Genomic DNA, 19,192 nt, shown 5'->3' with positions numbered 1-19,192 from the left:
GATGATTTCTTGGCATCTAGTTTGTGGCCCAACAGTGAGAAGTTCCAAAGGCACTGTTTCCTTTTGGGTGAAGTCTCATTGGAGTTTTACGCTGCTTTTTATCATATTTGTTTGTTTGCAGATTGATAGTTAACAATGAGAAAATAGAGAGGCAAGCAGCTTTTGAAGGTTCAAACAGCACATTTCAAGTCCATTTGTTATGTGATACCCTTTTGCAATAAATACATCTTCCTTGCTCATTAGATTCCAAATTGAAAATATTTTGTGCTAGACATTACATGCTAATTGGGAATGGGGGACCCAGTTCCTTTTTTTGTTGTTGTTAAGAGTAATGATACGGCATATATATTGAAACATGTATGATTTTGACTAAAATTATACTTATTCATGAGTATATATACAGTATTTCTTTTTGCACTCAAATGGAAATGGTGCCATGGCAGGTCCAGACCTCAAGTCTTTGGCCCCTTCTACACTGCAATTTATCCAGATTATCAAAGCAGATAATCTGGATTTTATATGGCTGTGTAGAAGGGGCCTGAATCACCTGTTCTGCTCTGGAAAATATGTCTGTTAAGTATCTCCAATACATGTGGAATGGATCTGTTAGTTTGTCATATGTGCCAATGGGATACCAAATATGTGAAGGGTGTTCATCTAATAAGCAGGTCAAATCATAAGATTTTTACTTCTTTACCCTTGAGAATGCAATTATACCCTAAGAAATAGCAAAATAAAAAAAAGAAGCCAAGAGAAGGTTATCTTGGTGATGAACAAGTGCAACAACACCTTCCATTTGATTAATAATCCTCCCATCTGTGCATTTCAAATATCTTCTGATGAGGACATTGTGTAACGGAGTCTCTCATTATTTTCTGTTGAACAGGATTTATATCATCAGTCCTATGACTGCGTCTGTGTCATGTTTGCCTCCATTCCAGATTTCAAGGAATTTTATACAGAATCTGATGTCAACAAAGAGGGTTTAGAATGTCTGAGACTTCTAAATGAAATCATAGCTGATTTTGATGATGTAAGTATTTAGTGTCTTCAGCTGAAATATATGATGAAAGCATGAATGTTGTCATAGAAATGTTCCCTCATAGCTACAAACATGAACAGATTAAAATCTCTTTACAAATTAACTGTTTTCAAAATAAGAGTTGGCCTCCATTTTGCGCATATTGGTGAGCACACTTGAAGCTTGTAGCTTGGGAAGGAGTCATGTGGCCCTCCAGATGATATTGGGCTACAACTCCTACTATTCTTCATCATTTGCTAGGGTGGCTAGGGCTTGTAGGGGTGGTTGTCCAACAACATTACCCATTACCCAAGTTCATATAGCCAGTGTCCCTGCCTATGTGTGTGTCAGTATACATCTCCAATCCTGGCCTAATATCCCCAGATGTTGTGTATTTACATTCTAACATAGGCTGTTGGTGGGTTTCATTAGGTCAGATGGGCTTGTAAATGTCCAAGATGTAGTCGCCAATCCTTGTGTTTTTATGAAGGATTGAGTGAAGGTACAGACTCATTATCTTCTGTGTTGTTACCCGCAGAAAAATTACTTGTAAAACAATTTGGTGACAGGCAAGGTTTTCATAGAAAACTGGCAATAGAGTAGGATTATATACTAGCAATTGAGAGATAGAAACATCATTATTAATAGTTCTACTTAATATTAAATAACATCCAGAGGTTTGTTTGGCTTTTTAAACCACAGATGTGTTACTTGTTGAGTGATAAGTGAGCTCATGAATAGCCATGTGGCTTTTCATATTTACTATAATGTTCTATCTATATATTAAGTTCAATTCCTAAATCTTTTCTTACCAAAACATGGGGATTGGATCCAGAGGCCACCCTGCTTTTGAAAAACTTCCCTTTAATTGGCAGAAGAAAGCAAGATCTAGCAAATCTCACATGAAAAGGGGGTCAGGGCAACAGTTTTTACCATTCCTCTTTTTCTTTACACCCCTCCAGCACCACCTCAAAACCACATGCTGGAAGATATGCCAAGATAATAGAAAATACATTCTATCATTGGGAGATTGAAAAACATCACTTCCCCCTTCCATTTGATGGATAATCCAAACAATCGGATTTTGTACTAGACAACATTGTACACAACCCACAGTATATAGTAGCTTTCATCTTTTATGTACCTACCTAGATTTTTTTCTCTCAACACATTGATACTTCATAGCTGCTGTCAAAGAGAGGGCTCCTGCCATGCCCATTTTTTAAAAGGTATTGTTCATCTGTCGTTAAACTGGGAAAACACAGAAGGGCTGCATATTGAAGATTTCATTATACTTCTTTTAAATTTCCATGAATGAGGCAGTCCAAAGGTAGAGTAAAAAACCTTATCTAGTCACACCTCAAAAGACATGTAGTTAATTGTTTGTATCCTATTGTATATAATATTCTCAAGGTGGTCTGCGTGAGCCACTGCCAATGAGGGTGACCCTGTTGAACATTACAGCACTCCATGAAATGGGTGGACATAGCTCCTTTTGGGGAGTGATATGATTCCTTTTCAGTCAAGGGGACCCTTCCCCATCCTAAAGATTTATATTATGTGTTCAAAATATGTGGGAGAATTTCAATGAATGTCATTTCAGAGAAGAACAATTCCTTCCACTGGTTTAAAGGTGTCTCCTATTCCACAGGGCAGCTAACCACAATAAAATAAACTCTTTTCTGAAAGGATACAATAAAAATATTATTACCTAACCATTTCACAGACCTTAGATTTAATGTTTAAGGACAGAGCTTGGCCACCTCCTCTTTCCTCTGTTACCAGGGTTCCTGAGAAGCTTCCCTTTAGCCAAAGGCAGAGGCAGCAGGAACTGCTGGATTCCTAGTTCCTTCAAGAAATATCTTTTCACATTGGAAAATGAACTGGAACTACAAGTTCCAGCATTCTGATTGCAGGATCAGAGATTAAGAAAGTAACATCATCATAGTAGGCACTTCTTTAGAGACCTCAAATCTCAGTATCCCTTTGCTCCAAACCCTAACTTCTTTGAGGGATTATTAGGGATATCCATATGTCCCTAAAACTGCTACAATTGCAGTATTTAATTAGGTAAACATAGTTAAGTCTGCTTTTGGAAGAAACAGAGTCTGAATTTTAAAAAAAAACTGGGAAAAAGCTACACATCTTCCTAGTATAGGAGAAAAAAATCATCCTGAATTGAAAAAATAATGTTTATTTGTTCCTTATTTAGCTAGAGATGGAGTTAAAATGAACTATATTTGTAAGCACTGAAGCTCTTTACCATGGCTGGCTACTATCTGTCCTGAATGTCTTTTGTTAGGTTCACAGCAAAGAATCTGTCTAATGTTGATTAAAATCTGTTTTCAGATTCAATTCAGTGATTTATTTCCCTGTCACATTAAAAGGGGTTTCTCCTGGTTTGCTCTTTGATAACAGAGGCCTGTGCATGTCCACACAGATGTAAATCCCATTAGTTCAGTTGGTCTTACTTCTGACTATGTGAACTGGCCTTCCAGCTTAGGATAAGAGAAATAGCATCTGGAGGGCTATGTTTTCCCAATACCTACAATATAAAATTGCTGCCTTGCTTAGATTTCCCTCCGCCGCCCCCCCCCCCCCCCCCCACACACACACACCTCATAAAAAGCATAGGAGGGGAGCATTACATTATTTGCTTTTTTCTGTCTTTATGTGATCCCCCTATATCACTATAGAAAGATAAAATACCACAGAAGGGAAAAAGTAATTTACAATCCCCAAGTGGAGTCTATAAATGGACTAAATTGAAAGAATTCAGTAGCACACTTATAGCTAGATCGACCAGCGAAACAATAAAACAAACTCACCCTGCAAAAAGAGCGCTTTTGGTTTTAAGAAACCATTTCCCTTATGAGTCTCAGTAGTGCTTTCCTGTTCAGATAGGGCAGCCTTGTGCTGATATTTTAAGGTTCAAAATGCAGAACACAGAAAACAATATTTTAAAATGCAGCAATTTAACAGCAATGCCTGTGAAAAGGCAAGCAATTTTAGGGCAAATAGCTAGTTTTGAAGCAGTACTATAGATCGTGAGACGATATCTCATAAAAGGGATTAAATTTCCCCTTTCTAATTCAGGGCCCTTTCACACAGCTGTATAAAATCAACATTGAATTGAATTATATGGCAGTGTGGACTCAGATATTCCAGTTCAAAGCAGATATTTTGAATTATCTGCCATGATATTCTGGGTTATATGGCTGTGTGGAAGGGTCCTCAGAGAGAGATGTCCTTCCTTGGAAAAAGGAACTGTTCAAAATTTCTGTTCAAAATTTTCCTATTCTGGCCTATTCTAATTCTGCTGGGAAGTAATAAGGGAAGAAAGAAGGGAAGGTGAAACAGTAGTCTGCTCCCAAGCAGAACAGAGGAAGGAAAGTATGCAAAGCGCCTTCATCTTCTAACTCAGGCATGGGCAAACTTTGGCATTCCAGGTGTTTTGGACTTCAAATCCCACAATTACTGACAGCCTACCTGCTGTTAGAAATTGTGGGAGTTGAAGTCCAAAATACCTGGAAGGCTGAAGTTTGCCCATGCCTGATCTAACTACAGGAGTGAAAGGTATAGTTACTGGGGCTGGCAAGAAGGGCAAAATGAGGGTATTGATGCTGTTGTCCTCTTCACAGTGGCAGTGTAGACTCATATAATCCAGTTCAGTGCAGTATAATCCGCATTATATAGGTCCACACTGACCATATAATGTAGTTCAATCTGTATTATAATGGCAGTCTAGATGCAGCCTTAGAAAAATCTTCTTTTTTGATCCCAGCACACTAATCTAGATTTCCAGCGGGACTGAGGGTTCTTCCACACTGCCAAAAATCTCTGGGGGAACTGGTCATTTTGTCCTCACCCCCAACCCAAACCCCTGGCTTTCCTTTGGGTGGTGGCTAGATGAGCAGCTCCCCTTCAGCCCCCCATTTTCCCCTCCAAAACATATCTGAGGGGCCTGCTGGCAGCACAGGCCCCTCTGGAGAGTACTCCTGATACATTGAAAATGTTGTATCAGAAAGTGTGTGTGTGTGGGGGGGGGGGGGGGGGACGGACGCCATCCCACTCCTTTGGCCACCAGGAGCCTGAATAACTGGGATGGCTGTGAGGATTGACCTAAAACCAAGAATGAGTTCCCCAAGGGCTCAAAGGACAAGTATCCACTACTACATTATATTATGTACAATGGATCAGTGTAGATTACAAATAAGCTGTTATCATTCATAATCAAACTTACATTCACAGTGTGATGCATAGTTGTTACATTTACAATAAATAAATTTTCTATATTTCTTTTCTTATTTCTTCCTAAAAAATAAATGGTTCCCAATCCACAACCTGTTTTGACCCAAGTCTTCATCTGGTGGTTGGGTCTGCAAATGTTATGTAACATTAATACAAATTTTCTAAATTCATAAAATTAACTATTATTGTACATATTACTTACTCTTATCAATTAATTCAACAATTGAAGAATGTAGTCAATTATCTGTAATGTTTTTCATAGATGGTGCTGGGCCAATTCCAACAGGCCCGGCACCAGCAAAGATCTGGACATTACCGTAAAGTCCAGACCTTTGCAGGTGTCAAATTAATGTGGAGTAAACTAGGAAATCCCAGTTTACTCTGCATTAATCTGGGTTAACCTGAAGCGTCATTTGGATGCCTCAGGTTAACCGTTGATGGGTCATGGGATATTGGGCCGTGTAGAAGGGCCCTGAAAGAAAGGCATTAGCGCTTGACCAGGCATTACCCTTCATAAGAATTTTGCCATCCCCAAATGAAATTTTCTGTCAGTCTCCAAATTTCTAGCATAGCACACTGTAAAGCATTAGAAATCTTTTGTTTGCCTTCCCCTTTTCATTGGATGCTTACTTTTTTACGAACCATCAACAGTAGTGGACTGGGTCTAAAAATACTGGTTGCCAGGAGACAAAAGGGCCACTCACACCTATAAGGCTATCATTTAATATTTAGAAGAAATAGTAAAGATCCAAGTCTATATAACTACCTCAGCTTCACATAAACTGAATCAGGATTGCTTTTTCCAAGTTGTTTATTATAGTCTTTAATATAATGTATCCTCAAAAATGATTTTATTCAAATAGTAATGCAACCTCGATTTTAGTTGCATACAATAATCATTTTGGAGCTTCTATTGTATTTTCAAGCTACTAAAAGGTTATTAACATATATAATATACTTCTGAACATTTAAGGCCCCATTGGACAAACTGACACCATAACTGACCATCAACTAAAGTTGTGTTAGAAATTTGAAGTCAGGAGAAAAAAAATCATTAGAGGTTAGATAACTCTTATTTCAATTACATTCCCTTATCCCTCTCCCGCCCTCTCATAGAGTAGTTAAACCTCAACCAACACTGTAAGAAATTTCAGTCAGCCCTGGAGCTAACTTAAGTAATTTTTTGCCTGTTGCATTCTGGTCTGTGGTTTGTAGGATTTCAGTGTTAAACTGTTCCCTCTTCAGCCTATTTCTTTGTCCAATCATTTTTACAGCGAATTCATATAGCATAACAGTTAAGCCTTTGTATTTCATTATATGCATTGTAGTTGTTCTTGTTGTTTTCTATTATGAATCCCATTTAAAAAACTGAATTATGTTTGACTGTTTACAGTTGGGAAGAGATGGGTATTAAAAAGGGAGAAGTTTGAAAACACAAACCTGTGCTTTCTTTTTTTTCACATTACTGGCATAGATGCAGCAAGCCTCTTGGTATTGCTGAGATGACACTGAAGCCTTCTTGGAGGGAAAAGATCTCTTATATTTCTACAGTACCATCAATAGTTTAGATAAAATTATATTAAAATGTGCCTTTCCATTCATGAAACTATCTGAGACTGACAATCCCCGTTTTAGATTTTATTGTGTTATCTGTGACAAGAAATGGAACAGATATGGGAAACTTCGCTCATATCCCCAGAAAGTAAAATTTCTTAAGCTTTTGAAAATATGACGACTTAAACTGGTTTTCTTTTTAATTTAGTGGCTGCAAAGCATTTCAATGCTGTTTTGATTGTGCATTTAAGGAACTGTAATTTGGATGTTTGCTGTGGAGAGCTAGCTGCGCCTAAATTGAACTGCCTTTTGTACAGTGTGTTCTTTTGGGCTCTCTGCCACTTTCTGTGATGATTACTATTTGCCTGCCATTTTCTCATTGTTAGCTGGGTTTGTTATCTCCCTTATGGGCAGTGGTTTAAATTACGGACTCTTCCAGAGAAGTGAAATGTCTTAGGGATGCTGAATTTGCAGGTGTTCTTTCAATTTCTATTTCATCTTTGTCAGGACCCAGGCTGCAGAGCACCAATAACCATGCGCAGAGACCAGAATCTAACTAATATCTTTATTAAGGAAATATATAAAGTTAATAAAAACAAGTGTAGAATATAGTTCAGAAGTAGACCTTTCAGGAAAGGTCAAATATAGTCCAGGAAAACAATGTCCAATATGAGATATTAAGGTCCAAAGTTGTAATCCAATAACCGAAACACACACTTTGCCAAGCAAAGTGAGGGGAAATGACAAGGTCCTTTAGTCCATGGAGCTTAATGCAAGGCTGGGAAGCAAACTAGATTCTTGGCAAACAAGGCTTGATTCAAGGCAACAAGAAGCGAGGAGCAAGAACAGGGTCCGTGGCGAAATCCGTGGCGAGGTCCGGGGAACAAGGCAGGGCTGGAACGAGAGCAAGGTCCTGGAAACTGGAGTAGCGTAGTCCACACACAATCTACTCCCGAAGCTGACGAATTGACTCCGCAAGGATTCCTTTGCGGCCAAACACCTATATAGGATCTTGTTTTCCCGCCAAAGAACACTTTCTCTGGGGAACAAGAATCGAAACCTATGCTGTGTCCAGATGCATGACTCCTTAAACTTTCCCAAGGGAAACAGACTTAATCATCTAATTGTCTGGCAGCTATCCTGGCGCTCCGGCGAGTCGCCTCCCGAGCGCTTCTATCTTGATTATAATAAAGCCGGCGAGAAAATGGGGGAGATTTCTGCTCAAGGCTTGTTTGGCTGACTTCTTGTGGGCAAACATCCTGCAGCTGCAAGGGCTCCAAATCCGGCAGAAACGGTAGGAAACCCAAGTTCTCCTCTTCATCTGTCACAACAGTACTAGGAACAGGACTACATGGCCCATGAGTCATCACAATCTTTAAGAACCCAGTCATATTTTTTTTCTAATTGTGCAATATTTGGAGCTTTTCCCTTCTCTTTCTCTTCTAGTAGAATCAGTATTCCTACCCAAAAAGTGTTATTATTTTCTAATGTTATGTGGCACATTTGGGGGCTTGTGACTGGTTTTCTGACATGGTTTTGGAGTAGCATAAATCACTATTTCTGATCCTATGGCTCAGCTGCCCAACAATAACTATAGGGCTATAGTTTGCTCACTTTCATTGGGGGATGTAAGGCTTCAAGAGTGAGTGGAGCAAATGAAGGGACAAAGAACCATGAAAGGGGATGTTGCTAAAGTTATTATTTAAAAACAAAATATTAGTGGAAATTGGAGACAGGAAAGAGACACAAAGGAGGATTAGGTACATTTCCTCTCTCCTGCACTGTGCCCACAAATGATTACAAAGGGCCACATTTAATGTTTGGATAACAAAGAGTCATAAAAACAACTATAAAACTGTTTTTGTTCGTTTGTTTATTTTGTTTGAATCCCTTTTTATTCAATTAGAGTTACTCTTATAGGTTTCTTCTCAGAGACTTTTCATCCTTAACAGTTACATGGCCAGCAAATATATGTTATTTAATAGGATATATATATATATATATATATATATATATATATATATATATATATATACACACACACACACACACACATATATATATATACACACACACACATATACACGTACATACACTGTATATATGTCTCTCTTTTTATTTTCAATTTACATGTTCATTAAAAAAAAGAAACAAATCTACATACATAAACCAATATAATGTTTATTTACTATATTTATATCCTGCTTTCTGTCACCCCCAAGGGGACTCAAAGCGGTTCACAGTATAGCAAAATTCAATGCCACATATAGAAACAGGTAAAAATAGAATAAGTAAAAGTTTTCCCCTGACCTTAGGTCTAGTCGTGTCTGACTCTGGAGGTTGGTATTCACCTCCATTTCTAAGCCAAAGAGCTGGTGTTGTCCATAGACACCTCCAAGGTCATGTGGCCGGCATGACTGCATGGAGCGCTGTTACCTTCCTGCCAGAGTGGTACCTATTGATCTACTCACATTTGCATGTTTTCAAACTGCGAGGTTGACAGAAGCTGGGGCCAACAGTGGGAGCTCATGCTGCTCCCCGGATTTGAACCACGGTCAGCAAGTTCAGCAGCTCAGCGGCTTAACTTGCTACGCCACTGGAGGCTCCAGAAATACAATGCTTCATATATAAAACCAATAAAACATATAAATACTATAAAACTGTTAAAAGCCATGAAACCAAGTCAGAGTCGTCGTTTGTGTTGCTACAATTATTCCGATTCTCTATTGCACTTATCCAAATGCCTGCTCACACAGCCAGATCTTAACTCCTTTCCTGAAAACCAGGAGGGAGGGGACCAGTCTGATATCACTAAGGAGGGAGTTCCTCTGCCGAGGGGCCACTAATGAGAAGGCCCTGTCCCTCATTCCCACCAGTTGTGCTTGCGACAGGAGTGGGACCGAGAGCAGGGCCTCCCCGGCAGATCTTAATGCTCTTACTGGTTCATAGGGAGAGATACGTTTGACAGGTAAGTTGGACCAGAATACTACCTAACATCTATACAATATTCATATTTGGTTACACCATCCCCTCCTCCCACCTCTCTCAATAAGAACTCAAAATGGGTACAAATCACCATTATGGAAAACCATCTAAATTGCTAAAGGTACAGAAATGGGGCTGGGGGGATTGCTTTGATGACATGGTTGAATTCAACAAGACTTCCTGACATGTTCTTTTCACTTTGAGTTGAAGCAAGCCTGAGCAAACTTTAGCTCAATGGATTAAAATAAACATGAAATCTTGGAGACAGCAAACAAAATTTCTCTTAGATTTTCACTCCCCAGACTCACAAAACAAACTATTGTATATGCTCATGTAGAAGTCTAGACATTTTAGTTTGTAAAAGGCCCATGTGAATGAATGAGTTGAAAATGATGGCAGCATCAGGAGTGCTGGTCTGCTGAGGAAGCACTGTTGCTTTTCCTTCTTCATGCAGTGACCCTTAACTTATTCATAGTTTTGGCCCCAAAACCTACCCTTGATTTACACATGAGGTTAATGTATTAATGGATAAATGTGGCATTTTCTGCTCTCCAAAGCATGGAAAAAAATGCTGTCCTGACAAAACTGTCCTACTGCCAAAGAATATTTTACAAAGTATAGAGGTGAATGACATTTATGACAATGCTCTTGTGACAAAATAATGGCCTGTAGGACATGCTGATACATTAATTTTCTGTGTGTGGTTTGTTATACAACTATGAAATCTGCAAGCACCAAGGTCCCTTGTAGAATGTTGTTTTCCTCGTCCTTTTGGTCATTGTAAAATTTTGGATTTGCAGGAACAGGGTCTGCACTGGTCTGTCATCTCCTGATACAGTCCAGCCTTTCTACAGTTGAGCTCTACTAGGATGGGAACTGAATTTTGGGAATGAAAAAGCAGCAGATCCAGGTAGCTTAGTTCACTGAGGAGAAAAGGCTTGGCATGCAGAAAGTGAGAACTTTACCTCTTCACATCTGCATGTCCCTGTTTTTTTTTAACAATGGTTCCCTTACCTCTATTTTATCCGTACTTTATATGTGATTTGGGAAGATTAAAAAAAGTCTTTACTACTGATTAAGCATGTAAAACAGCTACTTTGGGATATAAACCTGCCAACAGTGCTTGAATTAGTAATCCAAACAATGGTCTAGAGGAAAAAACATTTAGAACTGTGCATTTTCAGCACAAGTGCATTACTATTTAGCCAACAAATGTCTAAGAATGTTCTTTTTTCCCTCCACAGCTATTGTCTAAACCCAAATTTAGTGGTGTTGAAAAGATCAAGACCATTGGGAGCACTTACATGGCAGCTACAGGACTAAGTGCAATGCCCAGCCAAGAACACAGTCAGGTATACATAAGCATCACAACTTGTGGGGTTTGTATTTCATATTTGGGGCCGGGCAGAGGACAAATATATACATGGTGATCTGCGAATGTAAAGCACAGATCACTCTGGGAACATTTTTAGATGCAAGGAATTGTTGTAACCTGGAAAATTAATTGGAGAGGTTGTGATACAAGCCTGCCAACATTTGCATACTTTTGAATCACAAAACTCATTATCTGTGCAAACATGTTTCCATACTTACAATTAGTGATGTAGCACAAATGGGGAGGATAGAAATGTGGAGAAAGAGTATTACCAGCTCTTCCTTGTAAATATTGTTCACCTCAAGTTATTCATCCCCACCCCAGTGGCCAGGCAGCATTTTGTAGAAGTGAATCACTGGAGGAAGGAGATATAAACCCTCTCTGCCTGCTAATTCCAAGACTGATTCTTTTTTGTTATAATATCATATTTATTTTAAATGTCTCTACAGTCAGCTTAGAACTGCCGATGAGCAGCTTCAAAATTTCAAATGGAAAATATTACTCAGACTTACTTAGAATACCTGTGTTCCAGTCATAGGGAATCATATCTATATTTTATGAAATGATGCTAAACAAATAAAATGACATCCTCTCCACCGTCAAACACAAATATGGAGCCTCCCTTCCAGTTTCTGAGAGAGAGAGAGATGATTTACACTCGTTTGTCAAAAGAAGACTGGGGCTGGAACTTTCTAATACCCTGAATCACTTCTATCCTCCTTTTATTTTTATTACTATGGGACAAAGAGGGACTCATGCACTGTGAGGTGGCAATAATTATTAGTGCAAGTGAGCCACCCTTATGAAGAAGCCAGTCTCAGGGATTATATCTCCACCATCATCATATTTTGTATAAAATGGGCAATGTAGTGTCAAGCACAGCTGTTGTTCTGTTGACCCAGCTTGGGCAGCTATCCTGGAGTCAAAACCAAAAGAGGCCCAGTGTGCCAAGAATCCCAACACAATCTGCTCCCTCATGTCTTTTTGTGTTTTTCAAACACCTGAGAGAAGAAAAGATAACTAAAATTGGGATATATATACTCGGCTATTTCCTACTTGCATTCAAGCATGAATGGTTTCCTGCCCATAAATTGTGTTGGTCTATTATTGTTACCAGTAGCGTTTCCTGATTTTTGGGGAACTTTTTCAACCTGGGAATGGATAACAGATAGTCTTTCAATTCCCAGACTGATAAATCAGTGGAATCATTTTTTGCAACAAAATGAAAGATGGTTTGCTTGCAGGAGGCTCACATCTCCTAGACCCAGCCTTGAACTTGGCCCAGTCATGTTTCTTGATTCCCCATAAGAATATGTCTAACATAAAACTGAGCAATACTTAAACATGTACAGTGTGAATGAATTAATACACAGCCTAGTCTTATCCCATTGAGCTCAATTATTTTGTTCATGTTTAATTTACCCATAGATATTTCCCTTTCTCTTTTTAGAAATACACTAAAAGATGTATTATGCATAGGGAAACTTCCTCACAAGAAATGTACAATGTTCAAATGGGGCTTACAGAGAACAAGCATGATGAAAATGTTGCCTTGCTTTATATGTGTTCACTTATTTATATTCAGGAGCCTGAACGACAATACATGCATATTGGGACTATGGTTGAGTTTGCATTTGCCCTTGGAGCAAAGCTAGATGTTATAAACAAGCATTCCTTCAATGACTTCAAGCTTCGAGTAGGTAAGCAACACTTTGTTTAAGCTGCAAGCAATGTGATCCTTTGTTTCTTACTGTTAATAATTCAGATACCCCCACTTTATTATTCTATCTTGCATTTGCATTAACAATGTGTTTCTTCTCCCCCATATCCAAGATAATCTTAATGCTAGAATGCTACAAAATATATAGATCAATAAAATGAGAATGTAGTAACACGCTGGAAAAAAGGAATAGCTGAACTCTTTAAATGAATTCCTGTAAAAATGTAAGCAGAGGTTCTTCATAGTTTGCCATAAGTTAGGAAAGGGCTTGGGGAAATGTGGGTTAGGAATGGGCCATTCATTCAGTAGATAAAGCAAGCCAATTCTGCATTTCCAACCCACCCCTTGATGCAGCTGCCACTCCTGGAGAGCCTCCAGAGAGAGCACCCACAAATGCCTTGCTGAAAGGAAACCCACACAGTCTCTTGAAACACCTCGCCTACAATGCATGGCCTTTGAGCCTAGGCAAAGTAGGCTGTAACAAGAGCCTATTCTTCCTGCCTCAAGTGGTGAGAGAGCAAGAGTTGGTTGCAACTGGTGTGGATATGGATAAACTTTCTGTTACAACATCTGTTGACAAAGGATAAAGGGGGACTGTCTGATGAACACAACCAATTTAAAAGATGAAAGCAGAGCAAAACCTGTTGATTTTCTCTTCTTTGGGAAGTTTCCTGAGGCACCTTCTACCCATTTGGAAAAACACTTTTAAATGAAACAAAGCTTATTGATTTAATACCGTGACTATTTTGTTATATGAGAAGAAAGTGAATATATCGCATGAGATTATTGGTGTCTGAGCAAAATGAAGATAAGAGATGGGGGAAGAATCCAATATTACGGTGTTTTTTTTGTGCTTGGTGTGTATATGTGTGTTTCAAGCCTCAATTGTTGTTGTTTTTTGTCATGAAAAGAGCGACTTGGGAAACTGCAAGTCGCTTCTGGTGTGAGAAAATTGGCCATCTGCAAGGACGTTGCCCAGGGAACCCCCATATGTTTTGATGTTTTTACCATCCTTGTGGGAGGCTTCTCTCATGTCCCCACATGGAGCTGGAGCTGATAGAGAGAGCTCATTCACACTCTCCCCAGGTTGGATTCAAACCAGCAACCTTCAGGTCATCAGTCCTGCCGACACAAGGGTCTAACCCACTGCGCCACTGTGGGTTCTGCCTCAGTGGATGAAAGAAATCCATTGAGTCTTGAAAAACACATATTCATGCGCATATACACACAGAGAGAAAGTGAGAGTAGAAGTGTGAGCTCTATTCAGCTGCATTATCATTCTCTTTATTTAATTAAAAACATATTCAGCATGTGTGTGCACTGGAGGAAAAGGAAGGAGGGAATAAAATACCACAATATTTGTAGTTTTTAGAATACAATGACTTAAAACTACATTTCGACCGAGAAGAGAATCATTCCAAGAGGTTAACATTCTTTATATCTCTTTGACCCCAGAAAATTTTAGATGTTCTGTGAAGTTTACTGGTATGAAATGTGAACTGTGAATAAATGTGTCCTACAACCATATCTGAAATGTCTGTAAATTTAACATTTCCCCTCTGTTCCCATTATATTTTGAAGGATTCCAATTTATGCTTGTTGATTTTATTCTTCTTGATGTATAGTGCCACCAAGTGGTGAAACCTTGCCAATTGCTCAAGGTTTAGGTTTTCTAATGAGATTGTGGAAATATTTTGCCATTCAGGGCACCTATCCTTAGGGAAAGAACTCATGTTACATTTGCTTATTATCCCGGGGTCCTCTTTGTATATGATCGTGGCAGGTGTGGATTTCAAGACTGGAATTTAACACCTTTGTGACAAGTTTGCCTCTTGCGTTGTTTATGTGTCAAATGTTTACATATCAAGGAAGTACACTTCATACCCACATTTAGTAAGCCAATCACTCAGTTTGAAGCCTTTTTGAATATGTGAGAAAATGCAAACTGATCATATGTTTTGTGTTCTTAAATAATACAGGTATTAACCATGGACCTGTAATAGCTGGTGTTATTGGAGCTCAGAAACCACAGTATGATATCTGGGGCAACACTGTAAATGTGGCCAGTCGGATGGATAGCACTGGTGTCTTAGATAAAATACAGGTATGGTTTTTGTCTTTACTGATAACCAACAGCTCCTGAAGAGAAATCTCCATCTAAAAAGCAGTGGCAACTTTTTGATCCTTTTTGCCAACCATTTATGGTTGGCATAGATTTTACAGCATCAAAACACTTTTTAAAAAGTTGCTGTGGATGTCAGAATTTTGTTCTGATCAGAAAACAATTAAAATCCCACCCCAAATCCACTTGTGAGCAGCAGAACCCTCCCTCACCATGGCCATTTCCATGTTGTTCAAGAGCAAGAGGACAAGCTATCATACAACTGGATGTACTGCAAGAACATCATCTGCAGAGACCTCGAAAGAACCTGGAGGTCTCTCTAGATATGTGCAGAAATTAAAGGAAAATCATTGAATGAATTCTTGCTACCCCCTTCTCACTCTTTTATATAACCTTTGCTGCTATAAGGTGAATTTTGTGGGATAGCATTGACAAGTAGTACAGATTGTAGCTATGTTATGCAAGTACATCCCCAGTCATTGCCTTTTTTCTTCATCACTTCAGGGTGAGCAGATTCAAAGAAGGGCTTATTTTAAGAGTGTGGAAAATTAAAATGTTTAGGTTTAGTTTCTCATGATGGAGTGAAACAGCTGCATATGTCAGAATTTAGGCCAGAACTTAGTTAGGTAACTAGCTTAGCTGCACAGCCAAGTGGCATCTCTTGGCCCAGTGCTCACCCACTCCTCATCCTTCCAGAAGGAGACCAGCAGACTAGAGTTAAATGATCCAGAACAGTGATTCCCAACCTTTGGTCTTCCGGGTGTTTTGTACTTCAACTCCCAGAAATCCCAGCTAGTTTACCAGCTATTGGCAATTGTGGAAATTGAAGTCCAAAACAGCTGAAGGACCAAAGGTTGGGAACCACTGTTCTAAAACATGCTGCTCATGTTTAGTCTAGAATTATTCTTGGGGCATTGTATTTATATTCTATGAAAAACAAAAGAGTAAGACTGAGTCGGAGTTCACATCATGGAACATTCACTTGTCCACTGCAGTAATCAAAAGTGAAGAATAGAGTGAAGAGGATTCTCCATTAGTGTGTGGAAAGAGTTAAAAACAATATCAGTGGAATCTAGATTTACTTTAAAAATAATACAGACTTGTTTTGTTTCTCAGGTCACAGAAGAAACCAGAAACATCTTACAAACACTTGGCTACATTTGTACGTGCCGAGGCATCATTAATGTTAAAGGAAAAGGGGAGCTTCAAACCTATTTTGTACATACTGAAACAACAAAGTCCCTTTCACAAGGAAATGTGGCATCCTGAAATATAACTGTGGGTGTGGGCAGTCCCACGTTTTTAGAGAAAAGGCATTGCACATTTTTCTTATCCCTCTTTTGGCCCATACCATGAACATGTGTGTAATTTCTGGTATATAGAAACATTGCTGTAGTAAAGTCTACAGTTTAGTCCAGCATCAAGAGATCTCCGTAGTCTGTGCTATGGGCTGAGAAGACAAGCGGCAACATGTTCTGTCAACACAGAGGTGGAAACGAGAAATTATGACCATAATTTGAGAAATTAAGGTCTGAGACTGGGTTAAGAGGTAAGGGAAAGTGCAGAGAAGACCTAAGAGAAAAAATGGCAATAAAACTAAGCTGCATGGAAAACTGTGGAAAGTATGGTAGCTCCCCAATAACATCATCTAGTCCTGAATTTGTAATACCTAATTCTGATCCTTCATCTACTCCAACTAGGGTGTGTTCACCAGCTACATCCCACAGCCAGCGACACAAAATGGAACTACGGCTGACTGCCTTCACAAGGGAAGTCATAGCCAAACAGGACCAGTTTTGTATAAATTGTGTCTAATGTTTTGATGCCATTGTCTTTTGTATAATTAACTCATTAAAAGTTTATATGTAATTTGTCTTTAAACCTTGGGTTTTTTAGTAGCAATACTACTACCACTACATTCATATTGCGCCTTCAAGACACACCGAGCATCAGAAAAAAAACCTAAATCTCATTCCAAGGGATTTATTTGTTTATTGTATTAATATTTCATCCTTCAGAGTGTCTTATAAATCATAGCCAGCTCCCACACTTCAGAGTTACAATCTAACAATGATACAACACACAAAAGGGGGGTGGCAGTGGTGGAAGGGATTCAATTTAACAGATACTGGTTGCTCTTTTTCTCCTTCAAATGTCAAAGCTAGAGAGGCTTTCACCAGCTGCTGGGCACAAAGGAACTGGCTGCTTTTCTCTCTCTACAAAGGAATGGCAGAAGAAGCACCTCTCTCCAACTACTAGACCAAGGCACAATGGAATGTACAATCTAAAGTTGCTGCATACTTGAAATTCTATCTTTAAAAACAAAGATGTTAGTACATCAAAGCTCTCAGAAATGGAAAAGAAAAGGTTGTGGTACATCTATGCTGTAGTATGAATCCACTTTTATTGCTTTGGGTCAATGCTATGGAATCATGGGGAGTGTAGTTTGGCTCTTGAACCTTCTCTGCCAAAGAATGCTGATCCCTCACCAAACTACAAATCCCAGGATTGCATAGCATTGAGCCATAGCAATTAAATTAGAGATGACATCCCTAAAATAGGAGCTCCAAGTGTTCTGAAGCAGCTTCCCTTTTTGCTTTGGTTCAGCACTAAGATGACCATATGATGCGAATCTAATGTGCACCCTAATTTTGGTGAGGTAATTTAGCCTTAAAAGGTGAGAATTACATTTGAGTAAATAGGATCAGTCAAACTTTTAATTATCTTAGGTAGTAAACACATTGCATTTGTCTCCATAAGTTCTTTCCCTGTTACAGATCCACCATGCTGCTTAGTTGTATTTCACTACTGTTAGACACCCACATTTGTATAGTTAACTTTTGTGGAGTACATTATTTGCAGATTTGATTAATACTGGTATATGCGCTCTAGGGTCCGTTCCAGATAGGTCCAAAAGACTGGGGGCCTGTTGTGCTTTATCCCAATTAATAAAATACCCCATTAGACCTGGAACCTCCTGAAAGGCACAGGTCTAATGAGGTATTGGGCCTGTGGGGACTCACTCCCCAGGATGCTCCTGAGGGTCAGTCCTCATAGCCATCTCACACCTTTTGGACTCCTGGAGCCAAAGGTGCAAGATGGCACCCACCCCTCCCCGCAAGCCTCCAAAACTACAGTTAAATGTTAAACTTACCGGCACACCATTAAGCTATTCTGTGAGTCCTCCTGGCATGTACAAATGACACACTGAAGGAGGGAGCAAAATCGCCCCCCTCCCTGGTATCTTGGCTTGTCATTTATACGTGCTAGGAGGACTCACTGAGCAACTTAATGGTGGTCCGATACTTTTTAAAAAATTAGGCTTGTTTTGGAAGGTTTGACAGTGGCTGGGTGACATCCCAGGAGTCATGGGTTTGGGTGGGGGAGCCCGGGTTTGGGGTGCAGATTTGGGTGCTGTCTGGAAGCGTCCTAGAAGTCTCTATGTCCTCCAGCACAACTCTATGGGCAACTGGGTTTTGTTACCAAAATGCTATAAAACAGATAAACACATACCTCTATAAAACAATGGACCACAACATGTGGATTATTATGTATGAGTAAAAGATCACAATTAATAGAAAAGGTGGCTGGAATCAACTGCCATTTCGTTTTCAATATCAAGAATACCAGTTTTCTGCATCAACACCCTCACCCTAAATTCTGCACAAATAAAACACTAATTTTGAGAGATGAAAGATATGTGTTTTATTTTCTAACTTTCTGCAATGCATTGAGTTTATTATACAAATGAAACAAGAGGGAGAAGTTCTGCAGAGTCCTGATACAGTATCTTCCTTGTCACCAAAACCTCTACTGTACCCTCTTCTTACATGGCTGGGCTGGCTTTAGACATGCAAGATCTACTTTCTTTTCTTTTTTTAGTAGAGTTTTGAAGCCCCCGGTGGAGTAGTGGGTTAAAGCCTTGTGACTTGAAGGTTGGGTTGCTGACCTGAAGGCTGCCATGTTCAAATCCCACCCGGGGAGAGTGCAGATAAGCTCCCTCTATCAGCTCCAGCTCCATGCGGGGACATGAGAGAAGCCTCCCACAAGGATGGTAAAAACATCAAAACATCCGGGCATCCCCTGGGCAACGTCCTTGCAGACGGCCAATTCTCTCACTCCAGGAGCGACTCAAGTTGCTCCTGACATGAAAAAAAAAAGAGT

The 19,192-nt window shown here is 39.4% G+C and overlaps 1 protein-coding gene across 1 annotated transcript in view; it reads left to right on the top strand.

Annotated features, from left to right (window-relative positions):
- The window catches only part of adcy2 (adenylate cyclase 2), a 151,331-nt gene extending 134,434 nt beyond the window's left edge, over positions 1 to 16,897 (top strand). Inside the window, exons 21-25 of the mRNA XM_008109102.2 lie at positions 887 to 1,033; positions 11,056 to 11,163; positions 12,772 to 12,886; positions 14,886 to 15,010; positions 16,145 to 16,897. Coding sequence (XP_008107309.1) covers positions 887 to 1,033; positions 11,056 to 11,163; positions 12,772 to 12,886; positions 14,886 to 15,010; positions 16,145 to 16,297 — 648 coding nt within the window. The 3' untranslated portion in view covers positions 16,298 to 16,897. The remainder of the gene's footprint in view (positions 1 to 886; positions 1,034 to 11,055; positions 11,164 to 12,771; positions 12,887 to 14,885; positions 15,011 to 16,144) is intronic.
- The last annotated feature ends 2,295 nt before the right edge of the window (positions 16,898 to 19,192 follow it).

This window comes from Anolis carolinensis, chromosome 4 (genome assembly GCF_035594765.1).
Source record: "Anolis carolinensis isolate JA03-04 chromosome 4, rAnoCar3.1.pri, whole genome shotgun sequence".
In the NCBI taxonomy this organism is placed as follows: Eukaryota; Metazoa; Chordata; class Lepidosauria; order Squamata; family Dactyloidae; genus Anolis; species Anolis carolinensis.
This window is presented reverse-complemented; position numbering and strand designations above follow the sequence as displayed.